This window comes from Histoplasma capsulatum (genome assembly GCF_000150115.1).
Source record: "Histoplasma capsulatum G186AR genomic scaffold supercont2.21, whole genome shotgun sequence".
Taxonomy (NCBI): domain Eukaryota; kingdom Fungi; phylum Ascomycota; class Eurotiomycetes; order Onygenales; family Ajellomycetaceae; genus Histoplasma; species Histoplasma capsulatum.
The window spans coordinates 213114-239992 of NW_025544821.1; the positions used below are offsets into that span (position 1 = coordinate 213114).

The following is a 26879-nucleotide window of genomic DNA, read 5'->3' on the forward strand; positions in this document are numbered from 1 at the left end:
ACAACGATATGATCAGGTTTGCTGTGACGGAAAGGGAAAAAAAATGAAAATTAACTACTCCGTTCTGTTTACCGCAGAAACAAAGGAGAATACTACCATGAAATGGATCTTTGCTTGGATTATGCAGATAGATATATAGCTATGATTTCCCTTGGAATAAATCAAGTATTTAACCAAAAAAAAAAAAGAAAAAGGAAAAGGAAAAGGAAAAAGGAAAAAGGAAAAAGGAACCCATAATCCACCAAAGTTCACAGTCTACAGAACACTGCTGTTGCTGATGATAGCCCACCATACCGTACCGTGCAACACATGCACATATCTTCGGCCTGCTGCCGTGTATACAGGTATATCCGGCTCACTGTCTCCTGATCTCCCTGAAATCAAGCAAGGAATCTCCCTAGTCTCCATCCTGCGACCCCGGTATCCTGGATAAGCAGGCCTGAGGGAGAAAATGAGAATGCGGAGGAAATACGGCGTTGCAAAACCTCTTCACTGAGAGTAGATAGGTCGCCAATCTATATATTGTCCAGTTCTTTTCCTCTTCCTCTTCCTGCACTGTGCTCATGTTGCTCACACCATTCAGGACATTCAAAAATGCCGTGCTTTTGAAACCAATATCAAACACTTCACTCTTGCATCTCTTTCTCCGTGCCTTTTTTTCTTTCTTTCTTTTTTTCCTTTTTTCTAAAAACATATATTTCCTCTCTTTGTCACCATCTTCTCTATTTCGTCCATTGCATGAATTAAAACTATTGCTTAAACTGATATATATGCATAGACTCGCAGATCCCAAACAGGGGGTAATGAAACATCCTGTTGAAACATAATTTCAGGAGAAAGAACCTGACTAGAGGACCCTATCTGTTTTATATTCGGTTCACAGATTCCAACTTCGAAAATGTCCAACAACTCAACATCTTCTGGGACACATGCAGCAACCAACATTCGTCATTTGAATCTTTAAGTTGATGCATAAAGGTTATGTGGAGATTCCAGGCTTTGCAATCTCGTGCACCAGCTAACGAGAGCAGCTGGGTTCTCACATATTGCTGGACATCAAACCCCTCAATAGTATGTTGAAAAATCAACGTATCCGATGGGAAAGACAGTGTTGAGGTATCGAGAGACTCCGAGGACGAGTCCATTCAACGAGTCCATCACATCATATCTGTGGAACGAAACACCATTGACCTGCTGAGGATTCAGGTTACAACACACATTTATTTCCTGAACGCAGGGCCGTGGGGATTACTTCGAGAATATGTAATGGCAATCCCATACAAACTTTCCTGGCATAAATATTTGTCTCTTGAACTTTGCCGCACTGTGGATTCTCGGGCGGTTGTTATTCACCCAGAGGAAGCATCACATGGAGACACTGGTTGAGTTGACCGCAGCGAATTTTTAGACTACCGACTAGAGAGGCACGTTCCGGATAGGGTATTGCGCTGAGCAAGATGCTTTGATATCGAGATGGAGATACATCCCATACAGTACTAGTACCTGCCTCACCCTCGCAGGCTATGAATTCGATGAATGAGATCCTCCTCGGAGACCAAAGAGTATAAAACTTTACAGTTGACTGTTCTCGGCCATTGCTGTCCCTGAACACGGCAAGGCACAAAATAAATTAGGAAGTCAGCGATGAGAAATGAAATTCGTTACGATTCCTATCCAGAGAACAGAAGGGGTCAAACTAGCCCCGTTGTAACCATTCTCAAAGCGTTGATATAGAGAATAGAATGACATTCAACTGTTGACAATTCATAACGCAGGAAGCCCAACTTCGCTGAAAGATCCTGCCCCAGTGACTGCATTTTCCAAAATATCAGCATCTAAATCGTTATTAAAGACCTCTTCAATCTGGAGAAGCGGGCATACCGGCTGTCAAGCAGCTACTAGTATTTATATCACATACTAGCATGCTCGGTGCACTTCCGTTTGGATACCAGTGTACTTGCAGACTCCTCTCCAACCGATGCACATCCACTGCTTTCCCGTTGTTGATATTAGGAAAAGCGAAGCCTGGGATCCCTTCCACTCAGAGCAGCCCACTGCAGCTGATTTTATTCATGACGTTCGGCGGGACATCCCTTTCGCATTCGAAGTGAGCATCAACGATTCCGATCTCGAGCTAAACACAATTTCTCTACCCTAAACTGCACCAAACATGCCACTGCCATGACCTCATTCAGAATAGGGCCATTGGCTAGTACTCCTACGCCGCAGCAACAGCAACTACTCAAGGAACAACTGCCGCCAAGACATCAGCTTCTTGCTATATTAGCCAAGCCTTGGCTGTTCAAATATATCTACAAACAGCTTCCTTTCTCCAATTACAGCGTGTTACAACTACATCCTATGGCCAACGGTTATGTGGCTACCACTCATAGATGCGCAGGAGAATGGTGGTTGGAAACTCCGCTGTCACATCAAAGGAACAAAGCGACGATGGCTACGTCTTAGAAGATTCTCCTGATGTGGAAACGGCAGTCGGAGATCTACAAGGATACGTGGAAAGGGAATGGAATGCTACGTTCAAAATCCATGCAGAGGTACCAATAAGAGGGGATACCTGAGACCATACGGAGACATACGGCAGATCCGCCAGACACAACTGCCTCGAGAAAAATCACGGAATGACATTTTTGACGCTGGTTATTTATCACCGTAGAATTTTCATGTCCCTTCGCCTTTGTTTCCTATTATTACTTTCATGACTTACTTCCATGCCACATTTTGCGCGTAGGCACATCTGGAATTAGCAGCCGGGACATGGGTAATTGCAATGCCACAGCTCTAAGGTATGGATAAATTTGTGTGCACTTTATTGTATCCTGCTCTAAATCTTATCCCTGGTAAGTAGCCGGCAGCAGGGCCGCGAACGGATACATATATACCTAGATGGAACATCAAATAAATTAATAAAATGGGCCGCAAGGACCGTTGCCATTTTAATATAGTATTTACTGATATCTGCATCCGTTTGATAGCGCTCAGATCAATTTTCAAATTTAGTCTTGAATCCAGCATTGTTCAATCTGTCTTTCTTGCATATCCACTTTATAAGCCACATATCAACAGGGCCACCAAGACGAACATTAAGATGAGGTTCGATCTCCGGCGAAAGAATAAAAATAACATATAAGGGGATGGCATTAAAAGGGAGATCAGGAAGAAAAAATCACGAATTCGTTAGAGCTAAAGCAAACCGATCAAAGCTCATCAATATCAATGGAACATTAGATTCTACCTGTCTCACTAAGGTAGGAACAAATTGCGCAAAAATCTTTGCCTCTTCAGGGAATTTCATGCTTCCTTTCCCTTTTCCTTTGTCCCCTCCATTCTGGTTGCCAACATAGCCAGGTATGAATATCACCATGTCTCATCTGGTCGTGGCAGGAAAACAATAACGTTTCGACGTGAATGTCATGTCGTAAAGCGAAAATTTCGTCGTAGAAAAGAGGAAGAGAAAAGAACAAGCCAAAAGGGAAGAGAAAATTAATACAAAGGGTTTATTGGGGCTATGTAGGAAAAAGAGGGACGGGTTTGAAAGGGAATCGGGGCGATCATTAGGGTTGGGATTTGATTATTTTCCATTACTTTCCCGTTCGACATTTTCTTGTGAAAAATATTTGTCCAAAAAGGACAGGCATGAGTTAGGCTAAATAAGAATGGAACTTTGACCGATTGTTCAAAATGTAAGGAAATTAGAGAAATGAAAATAAAAGAAATGAGGAACAAAGGTCAAGGGTGATTGAAGACCGACGATCGATTCCATTTCCGCCTTCTGAAAAGTTCTCTCAAAAGATGGAGGATGTATTGCTTGACTGCTCCTTGATCCCCTTTTTACCTATTCGCTCAGAATTTTTCCCGATGGCTAACAAAAGCCGAGGACATATCTAGTAGGCGATTAATTAGCTGTGAGTTTCTTGAACCGTTTAGCCTATTGCTGACGAGATAAGGGGGCGTATTTTACCTTGCATCTAGGAACCGCATCTAATAGTCACCCTTGGTATCGTACCCCTTGGACTCATTGTCATTTTTTTCATTTTTTCCATCATCATTCTTTCCGTCGTCCTTCCCGGCACCGTATTTTCCATCGTAGCCCTTTCCGTCGTCATATTTCCCCTCGGGGTACTTTCCACCGTCGTGTTTCTTTGGTTCGCACTTACTGGTGACCGTTTGCACTTTGACGATAGTGGTCGGCACAGGCACGGGTTTTCCTGGAACGGTGATGGTCTGGAAATGCGTGACCGGCTTTTCATGGACAGCAGTCTTAGTAACGATGACCTCCTTGACAGCAGTAATAGTCACGGCTTGCGTGTGGACAACAGTCACTGGCTTGTAGTCGGTGATCGTTACAGGCTTGGGATAGTCCGTTATCGTCATGGTCTTCCACTGGGTGACGGGATGGTTGACAGTCACGAACTTGGTGATCTCTTTGAACTCGGTGACTGGTTTGTATGCCGTTTTATACTCGGTAACTGTGACGGTTTTGATCTCCTTTTCCGGGTAGTGGTCACCTCCGGGAATGGGATTCGCAGCAGCAAGGCTAGATGGAAGTCAGAATCTTGGAATGTGCGGGAAATTGGAATTACATACCCAGCACCTAGAATGGCGATCTGAACCATCTGACTGATGCAAACCATCTTGAATGCCTGGCTATATCAAAAATATGCGGATGATTATTTGAAGATGAAAGAGGCGAGAGGAGATAATTACAAAAGGGTGGTTTGCTTGCTTGATAGGTGATCAGATCGATGATCGAGCCCGGCGATGACTTGAAGAAAAAAGAGAGCCAGTAGGGTGATTATGCAACTCTTTATATAGAGTGGGCTGCAGCCAATGCTTGCTCCTAAAAAGCTCAGACGTAACGACACAGCCATATCTGGACGCATATTTACTGTAACAGTTGCTGAGGAACACGACTGTCCAATGCTGATGTCAACTGAGCCTGATTCATGTTATACACAGGGATAGGATTGTGTTCAGATTCTCACTTGCGTTCAACAGAAGTGGATAATATAGTGGTTAATGGCCTGGTACAATGAGAATATTTTCAACCCTGGCAGTCATTAGAAAGGCTGTATAGTATGACATGACTCTCAATAGTAAAACTTTAATGCTTAGCAAGTGAACAGTCTTGGAGTCTCGGGAGAAAATAATAGTCGATCACAAGTATAGTGCCCAAAATGTTTTGTTTAGCCAGCCCCTTGTCCTCTTAGAACACTTCAGAGTTGGGAATCTTGGGAAGCATCTCCTAATGCACAAATAGATCACTCAAAGGCGGTGAGGCTTGCTGTGTCTGTCAACTTCATATGATTGGGTCATTTGCTGACCAGCTTTGTGAGCAGTAGATCTGCCGGTATCTCTCATGTTCAAATTAGAGCACTTTGAGCACAAGTGAAACCCAGTAGGAGGGTTCTAGAACAGACAGTTAAAGCGGATGATCATTATTTCAAATATCCCTTATGCAGCTTCAAATGATTTTGGGAAAAACACATCTCCATTCGATCAACAGCAGAGAAGCGGGACATTGACATCTTGCAAAGTTTGAAGAGAACAGTAGGATCCGGTTGAGCCCTAGTCCGAGAAATGCGATTATTCTCCACATTAAAGAACAAACGCACGAATGATAGCAATTACCACTGCTTGGTGCTACCTATTGCGAGCTGAGTACATGCACTTGGGACTTCGAACACTGGGAGGAGTACAATGGTCCAATATTCGGAATGAAACTGACTCAGTGCGAGACCGGAGAGGGTTCTCATATGGAATAGATTTTAATAGTTGGTGATAAAAGATGAAATAGCCACTGAGATCCAGTGCGGTCGGCTGGCTGAATCTGGATGCACTCGATAATGTCAAAAGCCAAGAAACCCAGAGGCAGAGGGAGCAATGTCGACGTATGTCCTGTCACAAGATCTCCCGATACACTGCCGGTAAAGTCGATGTTTATGATTGCCGTCTCCTGATAGATGTGTTCAGTATAACCTTTCATGTTCAACTACTTCCGGGCACTCACATTGAGACCACAGAGTCCACAAATATATATGGAGTCGATGAGGGCACCGGAAGTGGCTGGTGGTTACAAAATGTGGAAAACAATGTCACAAGAGAAAGTTGCCAGCGAAGCGAGATGCAACACCAGTCAGTCATTCAAAACCAGCTTGCCAGCTCTGATGGAAATGGCCGTGTTCAAAACAAACGAGAGACCAACGCCGATTGTTTTTGGCGCATACAAGTATTAAAGATTGTTCACAAAGGGAGAGGTGGAAGAAAGAGGCGGCCGGGCTGACTAAGGATGGTTGGTGATCAAGCCCTAATTGCTGTTGGGGGGATTGGGTTGGGTTGGGTGATTCGTATCCTCTATACCACCACAGTGCTGGTGGTGATTGAGCTCTTTGGCCCCAGGGCCTAATAATTGCTAACTAATTCCCAAAAAGGAATGACAAAACATGCTGCTACAGCCTCAGCTTGCGAAGGGGCTTCTGCATTGCTTTATCTTATTATAGATGTACTGTACATATACAGTAATAATGAGTGGCGGATGCTTTGTCTCTGTCACAAGTGCGAGAATGTCATCCCGAATCCACAGAGCAATTCTGAAGCTAGAGTCGGGGGCCTCTGTCGAGTAGGTCAGGAGAGGAATCATATAATGGTTGAGTATCTACCCGCCTTATAGTTCATTGGATACCGGGGAAATATCCATGTTACATCTGAAGATGTCCGCGCGATATCACGCCTTGAAGATATCGCAGTAACTCGCATCCCGCTGCACATTTCCACTTCAGAAAAATCTCCCCTGATGTATCCATACTCAGTCATGCACGACAGTACTTAGAACTCTCTTGGAAAAATTTGAAATCGGACCACCTTTGGTTGTTATATACTATACGATCCTGTGTTTCTGGGATAACTGCTGTCAATCCTTCAGTCTAGAACTCCAAATAATCTGGGGATGATGATGATATACATCCTACTGTGTATCACCTGGCAGTTCCGGGGTGTGCTTTAACGACTTATATTCAATTAAGATGACCATTTGCGATCAGCGCATGTTTCGCAGCCAAATTCGAGCACCTCTCCTTGCCATACTGGGAGAGCATACAAGGCTTCTTTCATCGTTACAGCACCAAAAAAGGTGCATGAAGAGGTAATTGATAATAAAAAGTAATATGTTACTGACGCAATAGCTATGTACTGTATACGTCCCTTCGCGGCTCTTTTCCTTTCTATTTTGTCCACCCTTTGATGTCAGCACAAAGAAAAACGAAAAAAAATAAAATAAAACAAAACAGAGAAGGAGATGGATGTTAGGGATATATTGATATAGAGAATTGTAGAGTGGAGGATGCGGTTAGGGGGAAATAGAAAAACATAGAAATAAATAATATGGAACATCAAAAACAACGATAAAAGGAGCAGGCACTTGTAACAAGCCGCACGTACAACCGCAGATGAATAGGGAATCAAATAGTGCATACCGGGTTAACTTTAAGTCATGAACACCGAAGCGAAAAGATGACAAGGAAACAAGCAATATAAGTATAAATAAAGATTGCAAGGGAATTCCCTTTCCCTAGAACTCCCCCCAAAAAAGGAAAGAAAGATATAAATAAAAGAAAAGACAAAAGAAAAAAGAAAATACTTCACAGTCGTAAAATGTGCTGGGTTATACATGTACAGAAATTGCCAAGTCGTTTGTTGGATGCTGTCGGGTGGTTCCTTGACTACAAAATTTATACAATATTGCCTGCCATGCCCATCAAAATCGCCTGGGCAGCAAGTTGCAGAGACCAAAGCCCCACTTTCTTAAATCGCCGTTTCCGAGCCTGTTCATCCACAACACCTTGAGCGAATGCTTCGTATGTCTGCGTGAAGAGGGAAAAGTGTCAGTCATTCTGAAACTCCACACTAAACGGGAAAGGGAGGAGGGGGAAAAGGAAACTCACTTCAGCAGACAAATCGGTCATCAACCCACTATCGTATATTGTCCAACTACCATCGAAATCACTAACGCGCTTCACAAGTCGACACTGGATAGGTATAAACGTGCGCTTGGAATTCATGTACGCGACAATGGGTCGAATGAGCGCGTTGTTGACGTATGAAAGATCCCTAGTGAATAGAGGAACAACAGCTCGTATGTTATTAAGATGGATGCGGAGATCAGTAACGACCAATCGTTTGTCGTCCTCCCCTCTCCCTGGAGAAACTGGAAGAGTATGGCTCTTGCCATTTCCCTCATTCTGAGAAGCTGCACCATGGGGAGCAGAGCCGTTAGGATGTGTCTGGTAGCGATTCGACGTAACGGCGGCTTCCAGGCGGTCGTAAAAGTCTGACATGACCTTCGCAAGGCTCTCATCATTGTCGGCCGGGAACATGATGTCGGCTACGATATCGACATTACCTTCATGTATCCATGAGAACGGGCCTTCAACGCCACGGTTAAGGTGATCAATACTAAGTCCATCAATACGGATTCGACTGTGCTTTTTCCACGGGCTAGCCTCGCCGTGGTCCTCTCCATCGTCGCCCAACAGCGCGCCCGTATAAGAATGCGTTTGCCGGGGGTGGATCGTAAATATAGAATTGTCAAACGAGCCAGACATAGTATTGGCGGACATGAAATCGTAAAAGAGCCACTGGCGTCGGAGCTGGGGCAGGTCACAGGAGAAAATGGAGACTGAAAATGGTCGGAAATTATTTGGCTGGTAAATTGTGACTAGTAGATCCTGCATTTTGAATGAATCGATCTCGAAGTCACCTGGGTTGTGCTCGTGTCGATATGATTTGGGGTCGAGGTCACCCTCGGGCCACCACACATGGGTCCTGTCGACGATACCTCGGACGCCAATCACTTCGACATCTCGCAGGAGGCCTTTGCCATTGAACCATTTGGCAAATGATAGAGTTACGTTGACCGTGTTAATCGATACGTCGAACTGGGTATAATTCGTATCTTCCTCCTCCACGTCCGACTGATTATCCCTTAAAGCAGCAGCAGCAGCCGTTTCGGCCGCTGTTTTAGGTGAACCTTTGCTCACGTTTCCGGCACCTTGGCCAGGGCGCCTCGAAACGAAGACATTTTTGAACGTTATAACGCCATCCTTCCATTTCGGTACGATTGCTGATTCGAAAACAACGGTGAGTCCTGAGGATTTCGTTAGGTAGTTGCCTACCCATCTCGCCAGCGTTTCTGTTTCGAACAGTCAGGACGTACATTAAAAGAATCGATTTGAAGAGAAAATTGGACAAAACAAACCTTGAGCAAAAACCGTATTAATGGCTAATATCAGGAGAGAGAAAAAAGTTGTGGTCCCAAGAATAATCCACAGTACATGGCCAAGAAGAATCCAAGAAAAGAAAGCTCCAATATCATCTACATTGAAGGGCCGGATACTTCGTATAGAGAACCACTTGAAACGCACTTTGAGCCTTGACCAAAACCCAGTCGCGGCAGCCAGTAATTCTTCCTTCGTGGGTCGATGGGGCAATCGATCCGTGAAATGGCTGGTTGTCGTAGAACTACCACCAGTATGCGCCTTTCCTGACACAGTTTTGCCGTTCGAGTGTAACGACGATAGTGCAGGTTCAGACGCAGATCTAGATTCGGATTCAATGGGCTTCACAGATGGTTGATTGGAGGTCTTAGTTTCATCGGGTGGGGACGACGTGCGCTGTGTGGTGTTGGATACTCTAGAAGGAATGTCGGCGGAGGTTTGCACATCATCATCGCCCTCTGACGAGGTATAGATACTTCTTCTCCAAACGCTTTTCGCCAAACCCTCCAGCCTGTGTTTATCCACATACCCCGTACTTCCGTGTTGACATATTATCTTTTCCGAAGAAGTGATAGCGCATGACGCGCCGGATTCCACAGCATTAGAAGTAGGTGAAGTGCCCAAGACTAGAAAGCCGCCAGATGCAAAGCGTCTAGTGATCTGTTTAGCATTTGTAGGAGAAGAGTATGAAAATGTCCTTGACCAATTTCTCCGGAACAAACCCTTGGCAGTGTTTGATGGAATTGCGGCGCCAGTTATAAACGATGACCAGGCTGCGGAGGAGGATTGCTCAGCACGGGAGAGGAGGGGATGCGCTCGTTTGTATATGTTCGCATATAATCGACGTCCTATGTGGCCAGACATAATTTCCTTGTCATCCTGGAACGCTCCCTGGCTATAGGGAGAGCATCAAGCGTCGTAAGATGGATGAAAGCGTGGCATGATTGATATCCCGTTATCCCGTTCCATAAAAAAAGGATGAAATCATCGGAGGAAGATGTTTGTCTGGTTTGCATCCGATCATCATTTTCCCACACTCCGAACTTTTGCTTCGGCGTCAATTAGCAGTAACATATAATTAAGTCAGAATCAAACAGCTATTTTATGTTCATTCTTCCTTTCATTAAACCCCGTACACCCGAACTTACGAACTACGGCCACGGTGCTTAGAAAATGCCAGCACCCACGGCACGGATCAGGTACCCAGAGGACGCCACTGACAATAATCAGACCTCCGTAGGGTCTCAGATTCCCCCTCAGCGTACGTCCTGTGACAGAACACCTGTCGCAGGTCACTCATAGCGCCCAATCGATCAGGAATGCAACATGCTAACAATAAGATACAGATGAAGAAGACATTTTAATTGACACAAACGCAGTGGCGCCTGCAGAACCCTCTTCACAATCTAAACACCACCTCGAACAAAACCAAGAAGACACGGAAATGCAAATCGACCTCGAAGGCCGTCCCGTCTTCACTCCAGCAGCTTCATCCGAAGGCGCTTACCGTGTAGAAACCCGCAAAGTCCCTGTTCCCCCGCATCGCATGACCCCTCTAAAAGCCACATGGCCCAAAATCTACCCGCCACTCGTCGAGCACCTAAAACTACAAGTACGCATGAACATCAAGAACCGCTCTGTCGAGCTGCGCACATCGAAACACACAACAGACGCGGGCGCGCTGCAGAAGGGTGAGGACTTTGTAAAAGCGTTCACGCTCGGGTTTGACGTCGACGACGCCATCGCGCTGCTACGGCTAGATGATTTGTACATCGAGACGTTTGAGATAAAGGATGTGAAGACGCTTGGTGGGGAGCATTTGGGGCGTGCTATAGGGCGGATTGCGGGGAAAGATGGCAAGACGAAGTTTGCGATTGAAAATGCGAGCCGGACTCGTGTTGTGCTTGCGGATCAGAAGATTCATATTCTGGGCGGGTTTCGGAATATCCATGTTGCAAGGGAGGCAATTGTTAGTTTGATTTTGGGGAGTCCTCCGGTAAGTGCCTATATATGTCGTGTGTTTCATGCACAATTGTTTCAAGATTTATATATTTGTGTATGCTAATGTGTTGGATTGACTGTAGGGCAAGGTTTATGGAAACTTACGGACTGTGGCAGCGCGGATGAAAGAACGGTTTTGAATAAAACGGCTCCTAGGAATGATACCTACAGCGGTATAGCAATGGCGTTTGGGGTTATACTTTACCTTGATCTTAATTTGTAGTTTTTGCAACTATGCACTCATGCGGTTATTGTGGGAAACTGGATTTAATGAAATCAAAAAACATAATGAGAGTCTATGATTCCATTTCAATTACCTTATCATGGCATAACGAAGTGGAGTTTGCTCCGCACATCACACAAACAAGCCGGCCGAGAAAAGGAAAAGAAGAGGAAAAACCAAAACTGTCTAGAAGCCCTTCCCTAATCCTTCTTTAATGGGTGGTAAATTTCCTGTATTCCCTCCCTCGTAATCACCATAACCTGCAACCCATCGCCCACCTCAATGTGTCTCTCCACTGCACTAGTAAACGCATCATTGACCAGCTGCAACGCAACATCCCTTGGCGGTGGCTCGGATGGCCGGGGCTGTTTATCCATGGCATTCCCTTCCCCAGATCCAGGAAGATATTGATTCTTAAAATTAACCTGATTATCCAAGAACGGCATAATCAAGCTCGCCGCTGCACCGGCTGCCCTGCAATATTCCCTCTCATAAGAGCCAACGGGATCATAGCTGTACAACGCACCCTTGCCGTCCTCGTCCATACCAGCTAGGATTGCATGCACATAGTAGGGGAAAAAGCGTTTCGAGTAGAGGATGGTAGCGAGGCGTTGCGCACAAGCGTTCACGGACATGGGCTTGCCGTGCTTGTACTTGTACATTTTCACGATGGCGTCGAGGCGTTCTTTCAGAGCGCGACCGTCCGCGGCAAAACCTACGACGGACAGGACAAGATGGGCACCTTCTCCACCTTCATCTCCTTCGCCAATTTTGAACAGCTTGGGCGCGTAGCGAGTATTGATATTGTAGCCGGAGACGGAGCGAGTGTCGCCTGCTAGGATTGCGTAGTCTTTTCCTGCGATGCCGAGTGTTGAACCACCGTTGTCGGTATATCTGGAGTCAAGGGATTTTTAGTTGGGGCTATGAGCTTAGTTATAGTATGGTAGGAACCTCCATTACGAAGAGAGCCGAAGGGGAAGCTTACGGATAGAAGCCGTGATGTTGTTTGGGTCCGGCGGTTGTTTGTGGTTCAGCGAACGAATAGCCTACGTCTTCAGCATGAGACGAAGGATGGTTTAGAAGGGACGTCATGTCGGAGGAAAAATGGAAAATCTGAACGAAGGCGGTGATATTTGGACAGCAGTTGAAGCAGAGAAAATGGTATGGTGTATGCTCTGTGCTTGCACGATGAAGCCGTAGTTGCGAGCTGGCACTCGTGCTGCTGGTTGCCTCGTGCTTATGTCATCGTGTAAAACATGCAATCTTATCCGCCAAATGGATCAATCCTCAAGGTAGCCTGGCTACCTTATTCCTCAAGATATTATATGTATGTAAATGCATGATTGACACATCGACTAGTAGCTCAAGCATGATGCTAAGCTTCTTTGAATCTTTGTTATATCCAGATATGCCGCAACGCAAACAGAACTACTCCGCACTGCAACTGAGGATGCGCTGGGTAGGGTCTTTATGCAAAGCCAAGCACTCGCAATATTTATTCCTCCCTGAGTACCTCCCATAAAGTTGACTTATGAAGAAAGCCGTCAACTCGCAATAGATGTTGGTTCCTACATTTCGCAATATCGCACCGCACTGATGACCGCGGGCCACATGGCCGCTATCATTCAAAAACCGACTTCCTAGACGATTTGACCGCGGATCTTGAGAGTTTCAGAACAGAAACTCCTGTCTCACATCTATATGATAAACACTCACTCAGACCTCATTTGCCAAACCTTCTTGTTGAGGGCGGACGACTATGCGGTATCGTCGATTTGGAAAATGCTGGTTTTAAACGTGAGCTTTAAGAACACACTCGGATTGTGTGTGGGCATAAGAGCAACCATCGGCTTGCGCAGGATTTCGAATGTGTATCTGAAAAGTACTACGAAGAGGAGTTAGAAGCTGAGTAGTTGCTTTAGAGGCTGAACCCTGTTTACTGATCTCCACCTCGGCATCTGCGAGGGATCTGGAGACATGGACATTTTAACATTGACAAATTATTCAGCTAAAATCAAAAATCGAAAATCGAAAATCAAATAAACACACGCCAGAGAAAGTGTCAATTTGTCAAATTGCTACAGCGAAGTGAGAGGAAAGTATTCGACATGTGGAAGATGTTTGACCGGCCCCAATCGTAGTGGCTAGTGCCAGCCCTGATTGGGATGGTATTGAACCGAGTAATTGATACTACCTGTAAACCTTTTCCTCCTGCTCTTCTTGCAATGGTCTTGGAGTCTACCCTCTGAAATTTCCTTTGGCCATCTGCAAATGCCTTCGTAGCAGCAAATGTTGCTCCGATCATCCCGGGAGTAGCGTAACACATAAATACCATTACCCTTCCCCCCCCCCTCCAAACCAACAACAGGACGCCTATGAAACAATCCGGGAATTCCCTCACCGACTCTCTCAGTGTCGCTGAAAACGAGAATAGTGTCGAAGTGCACGAAGTGTTAATGTGTTAACAGTGATTCAAGGGATGGATGGTGTGGATAGACTCACCATCTCCTTGCTAGATGGTGATTACAACAACCTGAAGCAGTCAAATATAATTTAGTGAACGCGCAGGAAACCGGTATCCTCATTGAAATTCGGACAAAACAGCAGGTCGTGTGGTTGCATCAAACATTTCTAGCGGCGGCGCGAAATTCTCGGCATATCGAATTCGTCAAAGGACAGATCTTTGTACGGGATACCGTCATCGGAGCCAACTGTGCTATCCGACATTTTTCGCAACCACTCCTCAGCTTCCAAACGCCTTTTGTATGTATCAGCCAGACTTGAATAGAGGTAATTTAATATTTGGTCTCTCTCTTCCTGTCGTAATCGCGCGTTACCCATCTCAACCTCAGGAAACTTCCATGGAAAATATGCCTTAGAATGAGACCCCTTCACATAGAATATGTGATCTATCTTGCGTAGGGAACTCAAAAACTCCCAGCAGGCAAGGCAAGAAAGTTTTGACACTCCAATATATGGCAATGCTGAGAGCCCTGAACAACTAGTTTCAACTAGATGGAGTGCAAGCTTGCATTCACAATGAATCTTGCCTTGGACAGTGTTTCCGGGGAAAGATGTTTGAAGCTGAAATCCTGGGATCTTTTCAACGTCCTTTGAAATATCACTGAGAAGTGATGTAGCACCCTGCGCTACAAGAATCTTTTCAGCAATGAATGGCCATTGCTCATGGGAAGGAAGTTGAATTTTCCTCTGATTATTTTCCAGACACGCAACTTCAATGTTTGTATTGATTATATATTTTTGATAGAGACGTGGTGAATAGGCATACTTTAAAAGGGTATCTGTGTTGTTTGAAATTGATGACATTTTCTTCAAGAATCCCTCGAGTGGAAAGCCTGAGAAAAGGGATTAGTAAGAATAAAAAAAGGGATAGAATAGTTGGAAACTTACGACGTATTTCGGACGGTATCTTAGAAAAGTCAGACAACCATGTCTCCATTTGAAATAACTGTCGAACCAGCTCTGCGAGGCCACGGAGGCCTTTGATCAAAAGGTGAGTCTTATGATCAGGAAATGACTCAGAATTGTTTGGCAAACTATAAAACATCCAGTTTATAACCCGAGAGGCATCCCACAAGATCTTGGCACTGTCATTGCTATGAACATCCAGCCGATTAGTGAGGTTGACAAATGCAAACCCTCGAGAGGATCTGGTGGGTTGGTATCGCTTATGAAGTCTCTGATAGATTTTTGGAAGAGCAAATAAGAATACTTTTGCACGAAAGTCATGTACTTTCTGTCTGAGATGGGAGGAGAACTTTGACTCATCAATCTCAGGGGATTCTGCTCTGCTGAGTTCTGATTGCTGAGATTTGATCTGACTGATTTGAGTCTCCTGTTCCACAATTTTTCGATGCTCGGCGAAGTCATCCCCAAGTGCCTTCAGGTCAGAAATAAGCTCACGGGCGTGTTCAAGAGTCTTGTTGTTGATGCCTGTTTGGAAGAAAGAGTCAATTATGTTCTCACAAGCATGTTGAACAGGCTTGTTGGAAGTACCTGTATTGGAAGCAAGAGTCAGAATTATTCCCTTTTCTGAGCCATTTTGTTGACTCTGCATCCCAACTGCTATTACTTCCCCTTTTGGCTGTGAGATGAGGACACTGGCAATGGCATCTAGGACATTACGAAGCCGGTCATGAAAGGGATCTTCAAGGGGAATTTTCGCTCGGCGTGGAAGTTCATTTTGGGGGTTGACTTCAGTAAGGAGGGCGATAAGATGTTCAACATCTTGAACATCCATAGTTCCATGAAACAAAAGCTTATAGTGTTCTGGATCAAGACGAACGCGTTTAGCCTGGAGTGACAAGTTGGATATGGAGGCAAAGTTCTGTTTTCCGTAGGACGTAATTTGGAGTTCAGGATAACACGTCGGCCGGAAAAACATTTCGGCGGGGTTCCTACTAAATCTAGTATAAACCCCTAGTGGCAGTTGTGGTGCTTTTAATGCTTGAACAAAACTTTTGAAACCGACCTTTGTACAGTATGCATGGCCATGCTGCCGCACGCTTATTTAAGCTTCTGGATAGTTTCTGACAGGAATCAGAAGCAGCACCAACTTCAGAGGGAATTCATCTACGCGCTCGGATTGTTGGACAGAAATACCATGCTTGGCCTAACGGCATATGCAAGCAGCAGCGAAGATGAGGCCGAAAGCAGCCCTTCATTAACAGTACAAAAGATCACTGTGCGCCGCCCTGAATATCTGGTACCGGCCAACTGACATCCTAACCAGTGTGTATAGCAACCAGCGAATTTTTCAGCAGATACAGCGGCTCAGATTACAGGTTTGCTCCATTTTACCTATGTTTTGCCCAGTTGTACTGTGACGTATCTAATATTATTCGTCTAACAGAAAACGGACCATTTGTTTTTCAAGAACCTATTCCAACAGCTACCGCTGCTAGCATCGAAGAAGACGACATACCTCGAATTGGGCCCTTTCAACCCTCTCAGCTCCCCTCTCCCACAAATGATAATAACATCGGGCCCCAACTGCTATCTCGTAAATCCTCCCCATTCTCCATCAACCGCGCCCTACTCCGCGACATGACCCTCCCCCCGGTTCCCAATCTCGACATTCCCCCTTCACCGCCAGGCTCCCCAAATCCAACTGCAAGCCAGAAATTTGCCCATTTCCTCTCTATAAAGAGACAGGGCGTCCACTTTAACGAGAAGCTTGCCAACTCTTCCTCCTTGAGAAATCCTAGCTTACTCACCAAATTAATGGAACACACCGGTATCGATGCACAAGCGCAATATGCCACCTCCCTGCCGAAGGAGCTGTGGGACCCCGTCGGGATCCTTCCGCCGTGGGGGTATAAGGAGGAGTTGCTCAAAAGCCAGCAGGAGATACGACGGAAGGTCGAGGAGAAGAAAGCCTTGGGGCAAAGGGAAGCTATAGAATTTGTGCCTGGTAGCGGTGGGGGCGGGGTCAGTTTGTCGGGGGATTCGAGTGTAAAGGCGAAGCCCAGTGCTGCCGAAAGGGTAATGGCGGGGCTCAGTAGGGAGAGGACGAGCTCACCGATGAATACCGACAGGGATCGCGGAAAGAGGACGACAGATTTAGAGCGGCGGCCAAGGAGGAAACGATCGCGGTCTAGATGATGGAGTGATTGTTTTGGTCATATACATACATTGCTCTCCTTCATTGTTTCAATAGGGGGGATTTTTATTTGTGGGTGGCCCTTTATGGTGGTTTTATATATAAACATTATCTACGTTATGGCTGCACATGGAGTTACTGGGTGGAAGTATTATAAGGACTTTTTGCTCGGAACAACGGATTACATAAAGAAACATCAGGTCAGATCATATACAGTGCTTCTTATTGTTTTTTAAATATTTTTACGTGGACTATCTTTCGATTCCCCCACAATATCCTCTTATCTGTTTAATTGTCAGTTTTGCTTGGTTGGGCGCGGCAAGTTTCATAAATAAGCGCGGCGCTTGCTGACCGAGCTTCTTTGACGCAACCAACTTGTTGACTAATTCGAGCTACCTCTCAGCACAGTATCTTCAACTCTCGTCAACTACGCTTATATATCTCTACAATTTCAAAATCAGAGATCTTACTTGCAGTAGCAGTTCCACATCGACCCATCATGAACCACTTCCCTCAAGCATGGGGACGAGTGAGCAGCTTCCTGTCTAGGTTGACTATCATTTACATAGAAACTAATTACTTTTCTCACATATCCGAAGCCCAGCAACGACGTCTACGGCTCTTACGACCATTCATATCTCCAAACCTCCGCTCCTCAGACACATACACAGTCACCGACAGTAACAGGAACATCAGTAATCGCCGTCAAGTTCAACGGCGGCGTAGCAATTGCAACAGATAATTTAGGTACCACAACCTCATGCTCTCATTCTTTATTCCCCAATGGCGCCTTGAGGTATGCCTAAACTAAGCATTATATAGCATCCTACGGTTCCCTCGCCCGGTTCACGGACATAAAACGCCTACGCTCCTTCGACAACTCCACCGTCATTGGTTTTGGCGGCGACGTGTCCGATATGCAATACATCGACCGCGTCCTAAACTTCCTGAGTATCGAAGAAAACTACTCAACCTACGGCCATTCCCTCAACGCGCAGAACCTGCACACCTACCTATCGAAAATGATGTACAGGCGACGGTCGGAATTCAACCCTTTGTGGAATGTCATCCTCGTTGCAGGCTTTGACGGCGAGGAGAAGCCCTTCCTCAGCTCCGTCGATCTGCTGGGCAACACATACTCTGCGCCGCACCTGGCTACGGGATTTGGAGCGCATCTGGCCATCCCAGTATTGCGGAGGCTGTTTCCGGAGGAGGTCCCACTGGAGAATGTCAAAGAGGAGCAGGCGGTTAGGGCGCTGCAGGAATGTATGAAGGTGTTGTTCTATCGTGATGCGAGAAGTACTGATCGGTACTCGATTGCGGTAGTGAAGAAGGATGGAGTGGAGATGAAGGAGAATGAGCGGTTGGAGAACCAGAGCTGGGCATTTGCGGAAGGTATTATAGGGTATGGAAGGGCAACTAATTGAGCTGAGTAACTTGTTGGGGAAGATGAAATGATGGATGGGACGGGGTTGAGACAGGTTGAGACGGGGTTTCTGATCTTATTTCCTTAAGATGTTGATTTGTACTTGATTCGAGCTTTTCCGTTTTGAAGCAACTTGATTTAGTCTCGCTCTATGTGGGTATATGAGCTGTCTCTAGATCTACTGATGCTCTTTGCTGGAGCTAGATGTCTTAATCCCTCTACGGCTGTGATACTTACTGACTGCAAATCACTGTAACTGGCCTCCTCATGGAACCCGCTTCCTTCCTTCTTCCTTTGAAATTAACACCCCATTACCGTGCATGGATTCATCCACTCATTACAGCCTAGCGGTATGACCCTCGAAAACAACTCTGTTCTGGCAAGTCCCCACGCCTTCAAGCGATACCTCAACCATATCACCATGCTTCAGCCATAGCGGCGGGTTCCTACCCATGCCTACCCCCCGAGGCCTAGAAATATCAGCACAAAAGGCGGTTAGCAAATCACAACCAACAACATTCCATAAGGACCATAGACACGGGGAAAAGGCGAAGCTGAAACGAGGAGCCAAAATAAAGACTCACGTCCCGGTAAAAATCAAATCGCCCGGCCCCAACGTACACCCCTTAGATAACCACGAAACGGCGCTCTTGACGCCAAAAATCAGATCTCTCGTTGAACTCTTCTGCACAACCACGCCATTTAGCTTTGTCCCAATCCCCAAATCCCTCGCATCACCCAACACCTCCGTCGTCACAATTCCCGGCCCAAACGGCGCCCACCCATCAAATCCCTTCCCAACCCCCCACTGCCCGCCCCCGCGCTTTAGCTGCCACCCTCGATGTGACACATCATTCCCCACGGCGTAGCCCATCACATACTCCAGCGCCTCCTTCTCTGACACGTCACGACACTTCTTCCCCATAACAATCACCAGCTCGCACTCGTAGTCTACACCAGGGCACTCCTGCGCGATGCGGGGGATGGGGATATCATCCGCGGGGCCCGCAAGGGCAGCTGGCGGTTTATAGAAGAGGACGGGGTATTGGGGGATGGGCATGCTCGCTTCGGCGGCGTGTTGGGCATAGTTGAGGCCGAGACAGCGGATGGAGGAGATATCGTTCTGGGCCAGCGGGGAGAGCAGGCGGGAAATAGGCTTTGTGGTGCCTGTTAGGACTGGGGAGCGGAAGATGTCACCGGAGATGAGGCGGGCGGTGGTCGCTTGGGAGATGTCGGTGGTATTGGCTGGAAGGAGAGGGTCGCCATAGTAGATCCGGCCGTCTTGAGAGAGGAAACGGATGAGGCGCTGGGCGTTGCGGCGTTAGTATTGGAACAATATGGGGAAGGCCTGGCTTACCGAGAAGGGCGGCATGGTTGTTTCTTTTCTGTTCAGGTTTACTTTTGACTTTATCTTTCTCACTGTTTAGCTTCTAGGTCAATCGCGGCGGAATTGAGAGAATGTTCTTGCATGGATAAACAGGGGAGTTATATCTAGAGCGATATTTATACCAGTATATTTATTTATATAGATAAATAGATAGATATATAGATAAGATACAAAATTATTTAATCCCGGACTTATATCCATTGCAATTCCTCTCCGGTTGGGCAAAAATATCTGCTCACTCCCCGTCCATCTCGAGCTCCGAAATTAGCGCTTTGATTTTACCGCGCGCTAAATAAATAGTCAACGGGGTTCCTTTTTCCTCCCGCAGCTGAGAACAACAGTTGAACATCATTATTCTCTATGGATGAGCCTGCATGGCATGCGTTAAATAACTAACTAAACCTCCCGCGCTCTTAAGTCTCAGCATTGCTCAGCATTGTACACCAATTGCAAGCCAAATAGTTTCTCCAGCATCCTCGGGATCCTGAAATGAAGAAGCTCTCCGGGCTGCAGCGGGAGGTGTGCTCTCTGTACAGACTCGCACTCCGGGAAATCAGGAAGAAGCCCAAGGTATGCATAATATTGTTGTGCTATTTAACACAGCATATATTCACTGTTGTACAATAGAGATGCTAAAAGCCAATTGATCAATATACAGGAGTCTCAGGCAAACTTTAAGCAGCTCGCCAGGTATGTAGAGTCAGCCATATATCTTCATTACACCTGTACCAGTATGAATTATCTCAAACAATGACGTGCATCCAAGCTAACTGCAGCTACTTTTTGCATGGTGGTTGTATAGACAGGAATTCCGCAAGAACATGAGCATCAGCAAAAAGGACTTCCCAGCCATCGAGTTCCTATTGCGGCGGGGTCAGCGCCAGATCGAGATGTATGCGTCTCCTCGGATCCGGAATGTTCTGCCGTGACGGCTTCCAAGGTTGTGTCACCAACCATCGCAATAGAGTTCGCCCCAGCACTCTTTCCACAAGTTCTGGATGAACACTGAAGCTCCGGCTGAGAATGTCATGTCACGTGACCATCTACCGAAGCTTCCAGCACCGACTCGCACCATCTCGAACCATCGCACGGTCTGTGACGTAAGGGGCCGGTACCAGGGCAATGAGCGCTGCCGGCCATCTATATAAGCTCCCTGGACATCCGGCAGAGATGTGCTGTTTTCTTTTTCCTCAGAAACAAGACGAAATCCAAAACCAAACATCGTTGATGATCAATTACTCCAAGAAGCAGTGCTGGGATACCCTCTTATGTTCACTCGCCCGGCTGTTAAACTGAAGGACAAACTTCCCACTTCAGCTTACCGCATTTCCAAGCTCTCCACAGTCCGAACAACTCCATCCGTCCACCCCACTAAGACCACCACTATCAACAACCTCAACAGCCTCAATCGCTTCAACCAAACACGCAAAATGTCTTTCTTTCCACGTTTAGCCCATCCCTCTGGCGACTTTACTCCTCTTTTCCGTCTCCTAGACGACTACGAGAGCCACCGCTCTGGCACTGAAAGCGCCTCCTCCAGTACCCTGCGCTCCTTCGCCCCTCGCTTCGACGTCCGCGAGACAAAGGACGCCTACCACCTTGACGGCGAGCTACCAGGAATTGCCCAAAAGGACATCGATATCGAGTTCACTGACGCACAAACTCTCGTCGTCAAGGGCAGGTCGGAACGCGAATATTCCGCATCCTCCGGCGGTGACGAAGAGCCTTCCGATGCTGGCCATGGGGGCAAGAAAACCCGCCAGGCAACCGTGGAGGACGAGGATGCGTCATCGACGACCGCCGTGACGAAGACGGGCGGCAAGTCGCAGGAGGTCGGTTCCCCTCTGCGCGGCGGGATGAAGTATTGGGTCAGCGAACGCTCTGTGGGCGAGTTCAGTCGCTCATTCAACTTCCCCACCAGAGTCGATCAGGACAAAGTGAAGGCTTCATTGAAGAATGGGATCTTGTCGATTGCTGTGCCGAAAGCGGCGGCGCCGACCTCGAAGAGGATCAATATTGAGTGAAGGCAGGGGTGCCAGCCTAGGGTATGATAAGATAAGATGGGTGTATAGTTCATATGTCGTTTGCCTGACTGATGAGTGGATGATTTGTTTTTCGATACGTTGCAATTTGGTATTATGAATGACAGCTTTTGATTTGGAACTCTACTAGGTTTGATTTCATTTCTGGTTTGCTTTTCCTTTTCCTTTTCCTTTTTGCTTCTTCTCTTCAATTTGCTAGCGTTTCTTTGTGGATTGCAGCATTAACGGGAATGGAGAAAATGGAGGGTACGACTTCTGGATGAGATAACATCGCCTGGGTGTGGAGAAAAGTATGTACACTAGCAACATCTTGAAATCATGAAATTGAACTGTAATAATATTCATTGATTTGCATGGAATCACCTTAACATTGAGATAATGGAAAACAGCTATATTATTTTATCTTATTATCAGCAATCGAAGGGGTATGGAATGAAAAAGGGGGAAAAAATAAAAATAAAAATTGTAATAATAGTTGCTGATGGGTATAAGACGGCAATTCGTATGTATCAGATAACTAGGAAATGAAATTGTCTGGGCCTAGGCCGTAGGGAGTGGGCAGGAGCAGCAAGGCAAGTCCTCACTATTATTATTTTTAAAAAACAATAAAACTTAAATGAAGTCGTAAATGAAATTACACAAGAATGTGAGCGGCAGGTGAGCTCTGTCTATAAGCAAGAATATATCGGATTTGCCTTTTGCCCCCGATAAAGCAAAGAGGAGGATTAGACATCTCGTTATGAAGGCAGAGCAAGTTAGATAGACTTGCAACATTCAAAAACAAAATTACAACCAAATGAATAATCTTAGGCCGTTCCCATTGTTTTCTGGTGTCATCATCTGTGATTCGTCGCAGCAGAATGAGAAAAGCATAAAATGTAAAGATGTTTCTCGAAAGGAAAAGCCAAGGGGGCGAGAGGGTAACTGGAGTGAGTGATACGGGTAGTGTGTAATGAGATTGCAAAAGATGAAGAGATAATAAATAGGCGATGAATAAAATCCTCATTACACTCTATTCAGCAAAACGAATAAACAAGCAAGTAGCACCAGGCCTCAACCTCACTCAATTTGTTCACTGAGTCCCTGAGTTATGCAGCTGCGACTGCGACTGCGGAAATCCAACACAAAAGAAAGGATCCCTCTTCCCTTCCACCTCATGCAAGAAACTCCGCTTCGGCTTCACATCAATTCTTAGATTTTGAAGGGGGAACGGTCCTGTAAATATAGAAGCGGAATGGGTATGTTCCGCGATATTATCATCACAGTTATTGTAATTGGCGTTCCTGTTGTCGCTGGTTGTAATGTGATTGCTTCTGGAGTCAACCCAGGGGGTTGTGGTGTTGTCCCGCGTCACCAATTCATGCTTCCCAGGCGGAGTTGGAGGCAAACGACGATCCAGATTTCTAGTTGACGGGTTTCGGTGGTGACGGACGGATTCCGTTGCCGTGGATAAATTTGCATTTCTCTTGGGGGCGTGTTTTTGGTTATTGGCCGGCTTGGATCCCGTTCGCCTATGGCCGAAGAAGTTCATGCCGTCGCCAGGGGCTGTATTTCGCTTCTTGCCGCGGCTCCGATGCTGGAAGAAGGAGCTGCGCACCCAGCCATGGCTTTGCTGTTGCTTTTCTGGTTGGTGCAGTTGAGGGCGATATTGGTGATCGTGTTCCGAGTCCGAAGTGTAGTCATTTAAATTTACCATTGATTGTGGACGGTGGAGCCTGCGTGCCTGCAGAAGGTGCGGATTGGTAATGCGAGCTCGGTCTGTTGACTTTTTGGTCTGAGCCAATTTGGATCGATTAATCGGCATCAAATTTTCGTTCATATGGTTATCTACGGGAGAGATATAGTGGGCGTCGAAGTTCTTGTGAGGGTTGTGTTGTGAACGACTGGGGTTCCATAGCCAGGAACTTTGCTGCCTCTCCGGAGTGTTCTCGTTAAGGAACGAGCGGAATCCTTTATCAAGCGGCTTTGGAGAAAGGATAGGTGTAGCTGGCGAGGCTTGCTTGGGAGCAACATTAGAAAGCGATCTGATGCGAGCCATACGCTGTGAAAAGCTGGCGTTTGTCGGTGCAGTTGGAGACAAAACTTGATTCATTTTCTCATCTCTTGGGCGAGAATGGTGTAAGTTCGGGGGTTTTAAAACGGGAGGAGTATCCTTCCGCGGAACCGGCGGAGGTGTGCCCGATAGGGATCTCCTTCGAGAAGCAGGCCTTGAAGTGCATGTTTCATTGCATTCTTCAATGGCATTTGTTGTTCCAGCGGAGATTAGATTCGGCTGCCCAGCTGGCTCATCCTTGCTGTCGGCCCTTGCAGTCAACGCTGATTTGTGACGACGCAAGGATTTATTTGAAGAAGCAGAACTGTAACCGCTATCTGCTTTGGTCAACGCATATGGGTTTCGCCCTTTCACTCTTCCAGTGCTATTCCGTGTTGAATTTTCCATGGAACGGCCTCGGTTCGGCTCGTCGTTCCATTCACGCTCAATAGGCTCGTTCTTTCTCGTTTGCACCAATTCCTTGCTTTCATCGTTGAAAAGGCTATCATCAAATTCATTCGGCTTGGAATTTGCTAGTAAAGCCTGATTAGGCTCATGGGATAGACTCGTCAATGTGGCAGGGTCTAGGGGTTGATCTTTTATGCTCCCAGGAATCGAAGAAATTCCAAGCAATGCTTCCGGATTGTTAGGCCAAGAGAGTCTAAAAACTGGGAGGCAAGCGTCAGGTTTTCCGTTCGACGGCGATTCCAAAGGGCCGCCGTATTCCGACCTCAAAGGACTTTTGCTGCGGTCAATTCGCGGGGTTTTTAATCTATTAGGCGATGGCTCGAGGTGTGAATTTGGAGTATATGACCCTTGTGGTAAATTGGGAGAAGAACAAGAATCGGCCCAATCTCGGCTTCGGCTCCGTAGCAAGTCTGTAGAGTTGCGGTGGTCCAGATGAACGCTTTTCATGTCGGAAAATGATTGACGTCTCACGCTCATCGGGACACGGTCACTTGGGGCTGGAGAAGCACTGCCATTAACAACGCGAAGAGAGCCAAGCTTAAACCTTCCCAAATGGGAATATTCAAGATCACTGGGAGTCGAAGATCGTAAGGGGGAAGATCGAGTCATTTCATATAAGAAGAATGTATCTGCCGAGGTCCGTCGCGTTGGTTCACGGCCATCCCGTCCCCAGTACGAAAAGGGTGGACTATCGTTTTCTGTATTGCGCGGAGAAAAGATGGTCTGTAGCAATGTTTTTGGAGATCTCGCGGATTTTCCATTGTACAATGAAAGTCTGCGGATTGACGGAAATCTATGAGTCTCGAGAGGAGGAAATCCATCTCGGGTAGACACTCCCAGACCAAATGTTCTCTCCGGCTCTTCCGTTTGGACGCTGCTCACTCCAACTGGGATAGGTTGGGCAAGTCGTGCATCCAATTTATCCAATTCTGGAGTATGAGAGAACCGAGCAACTCTTGTCCGAGATCCTGATCGCGACATTCGACGTTTGAATTCACCCATCATTTCCCCAAAATTAGATCGAGGCCTACCATCATCCCCAGTACTTTGATTCTCAGGACCGTGGCTAGCGCGGAGGGGCACCGGCGGAGAAGGCCCCTCAGAGATGATTTCCTTGGTTGGGGAACCTAGCGCTGGGGAATGTACAGGATGGGAATCCAGCCATGGGTTGTGTGAACTATATGGGCTATACGGACTATATTCCCACAGAGGAGACTCGACATATGGTTCCTGACCCAAAGTGGATCTCAGCTTATTGGATGGGTAGCTTGTTGGGGCTTTTGAGAGGCGATTGGAACGCCGAGCTCTCCCTTGGGAGTGAAGTGGCTGCACAGATTGCACGTTTCCCATTACCACTGTTTTTGATATCGATTAGCGGGTTGCGGGTCTTTGAAAGCAGGCGATTCCGAAAGACCTCTAGCACAGCCCCAGGTCTTCAATTGGGCCAAAAAGCAAAGCTGGAAACAATAGAGCCTTGGACTGGAGGGCAGAAGCCGGGAGAATAGAGAATTAAAGGTAGCAAGCAAGCAGAGAGTGAATATTGATTCACTATTGACGCGCGACGAGGCAGGGATAAAGCTATACAAGAACTACCTGCATATGTCAGAATATTTAGGTGCAGATGGAATTTCATGAAAAAGGGAGACAGATAGATCATTCCCTGCTTTCAAAATAAAATAGTTCTTACGAATAACCTGGTTCTCTATCCGATTAAGGCTTCTCCACCAAGAAGAATAAAGAAAAATAGAAAAGCAGCATCCGGCCACATGAATCTCTGTCTCAGGTGCGCAGAGCGCTCGGAGCGTAAAGAGCAGATGGAGGACTGAAGAATCCTAGGGAAAAAAAAGAAGATAATAGTCGTGACGCAAAAGACCGCGCATTTCACCACTGACAAAAGGAATTTCAAGATAAAACAGATTCAATGCTGGGAAAGTCGACGTAAGCGTTCGGATGATCTCGAATAAATCGAGGAAGGAAGGAAGATGTCAGAAAAAAAAACCAAAAATTAACAGGCAAAACGCCGTGGCTGAAACGGCGTGATGCGGGGTGATCTATGAAGCAGATCGAGAAGAATGGTATTTAAAAAATATGAATGACGGCTGCACAACACGCCTTCTACGGATACCAGTCAGCCATGGCCTTGTTGTTTTAATGTCAAGAATAAGTGGGAGATGAGAGAAAGTAGAAGGATAGGGATCCACGCTTGGTTCGCGACCGCGGAAAACTTGATTCGGGCCAATTCGGTGGTGGTGGGGGTTCCCTTTGGGGCAATCATTGATAGAAAACCTGCTGGATCCCCGACAATGGGAGAGTAGGAATTTAAGACGCACGAGCCTGGGCAGTTTTATCGCGCCAAAAATGGATCGATACTCGCCATCCAGGCCAAT

General features: G+C 46.4%; 11 protein-coding genes across 11 annotated transcripts; 5 read left to right on the plus strand and 6 right to left on the minus strand.

The window, feature by feature from the left end:
* Positions 1-3999: 3999 nt before the first annotated feature.
* Positions 4000-4966, minus strand: HCBG_09123 (uncharacterized protein; the record flags this gene model as incomplete). The annotated part of the gene is made up of 3 exons (XM_045436172.1): positions 4000-4555; positions 4606-4665; positions 4908-4966. 3 exons carry the CDS (start codon positions 4964-4966, stop codon positions 4000-4002), a joined length of 675 nt encoding a protein of 224 aa, XP_045283160.1.
* Positions 4967-5901: 935 nt separating this feature from the next.
* HCBG_09124 (uncharacterized protein) lies at positions 5902-6301 on the plus strand (the record flags this gene model as incomplete). Its single annotated transcript, XM_045436173.1, has 2 exons — positions 5902-5909; positions 5992-6301. The coding sequence occupies 2 exons, from the start codon at positions 5902-5904 to the stop codon at positions 6299-6301; spliced, it is 318 nt and encodes a 105-aa protein (XP_045283161.1).
* Positions 6302-7303: 1002 nt separating this feature from the next.
* Positions 7304-10224, minus strand: HCBG_09125 (mitochondrial distribution and morphology protein; the record flags this gene model as incomplete). Its single annotated transcript, XM_045436174.1, has 3 exons — positions 7304-7877; positions 7959-9205; positions 9272-10224. The coding sequence occupies 3 exons, from the start codon at positions 10152-10154 to the stop codon at positions 7746-7748; spliced, it is 2262 nt and encodes a 753-aa protein (XP_045283162.1).
* A 239-nt stretch (positions 10225-10463) lies between these two features.
* HCBG_09126 (pre-rRNA-processing protein PNO1) lies at positions 10464-11564 on the plus strand (the record flags this gene model as incomplete). Its single annotated transcript, XM_045436175.1, has 3 exons — positions 10464-10551; positions 10637-11286; positions 11375-11564. 3 exons carry the CDS (start codon positions 10464-10466, stop codon positions 11429-11431), a joined length of 795 nt encoding a protein of 264 aa, XP_045283163.1.
* A 150-nt stretch (positions 11565-11714) lies between these two features.
* HCBG_09127 (proteasome component C5) lies at positions 11715-12606 on the minus strand (the record flags this gene model as incomplete). Its single annotated transcript, XM_045436176.1, has 2 exons — positions 11715-12408; positions 12500-12606. The coding sequence occupies 2 exons, from the start codon at positions 12604-12606 to the stop codon at positions 11715-11717; spliced, it is 801 nt and encodes a 266-aa protein (XP_045283164.1).
* Positions 12607-14145: 1539 nt separating this feature from the next.
* Positions 14146-15775, minus strand: HCBG_09128 (uncharacterized protein; the record flags this gene model as incomplete). The annotated part of the gene is made up of 3 exons (XM_045436177.1): positions 14146-14663; positions 14926-15468; positions 15532-15775. 3 exons carry the CDS (start codon positions 15773-15775, stop codon positions 14146-14148), a joined length of 1305 nt encoding a protein of 434 aa, XP_045283165.1.
* A 252-nt stretch (positions 15776-16027) lies between these two features.
* On the plus strand, positions 16028-17139 carry HCBG_09129 (uncharacterized protein; the record flags this gene model as incomplete). The annotated part of the gene is made up of 3 exons (XM_045436178.1): positions 16028-16240; positions 16277-16319; positions 16388-17139. The coding sequence occupies 3 exons, from the start codon at positions 16028-16030 to the stop codon at positions 17137-17139; spliced, it is 1008 nt and encodes a 335-aa protein (XP_045283166.1).
* A 412-nt stretch (positions 17140-17551) lies between these two features.
* HCBG_09130 (20S proteasome subunit) lies at positions 17552-18836 on the plus strand (the record flags this gene model as incomplete). The annotated part of the gene is made up of 3 exons (XM_045436179.1): positions 17552-17666; positions 17737-17884; positions 17960-18836. 3 exons carry the CDS (start codon positions 17637-17639, stop codon positions 18562-18564), a joined length of 783 nt encoding a protein of 260 aa, XP_045283167.1.
* Positions 18837-18900: 64 nt separating this feature from the next.
* Positions 18901-19935, minus strand: HCBG_09131 (fumarylacetoacetate hydrolase; the record flags this gene model as incomplete). Its single annotated transcript, XM_045436180.1, has 3 exons — positions 18901-19033; positions 19148-19869; positions 19921-19935. 3 exons carry the CDS (start codon positions 19933-19935, stop codon positions 18901-18903), a joined length of 870 nt encoding a protein of 289 aa, XP_045283168.1.
* Positions 19936-21142: 1207 nt separating this feature from the next.
* On the plus strand, positions 21143-22347 carry HCBG_09132 (heat shock protein; the record flags this gene model as incomplete). The annotated part of the gene is made up of 1 exon (XM_045436181.1): positions 21143-22347. One exon carries the CDS (start codon positions 21219-21221, stop codon positions 21972-21974), a length of 756 nt encoding a protein of 251 aa, XP_045283169.1.
* Positions 22348-22583: 236 nt separating this feature from the next.
* On the minus strand, positions 22584-25497 carry HCBG_09133 (uncharacterized protein; the record flags this gene model as incomplete). Its single annotated transcript, XM_045436182.1, has 1 exon — positions 22584-25497. One exon carries the CDS (start codon positions 25495-25497, stop codon positions 23065-23067), a length of 2433 nt encoding a protein of 810 aa, XP_045283170.1.
* Between the last annotated feature and the right edge of the window lie 1382 nt (positions 25498-26879).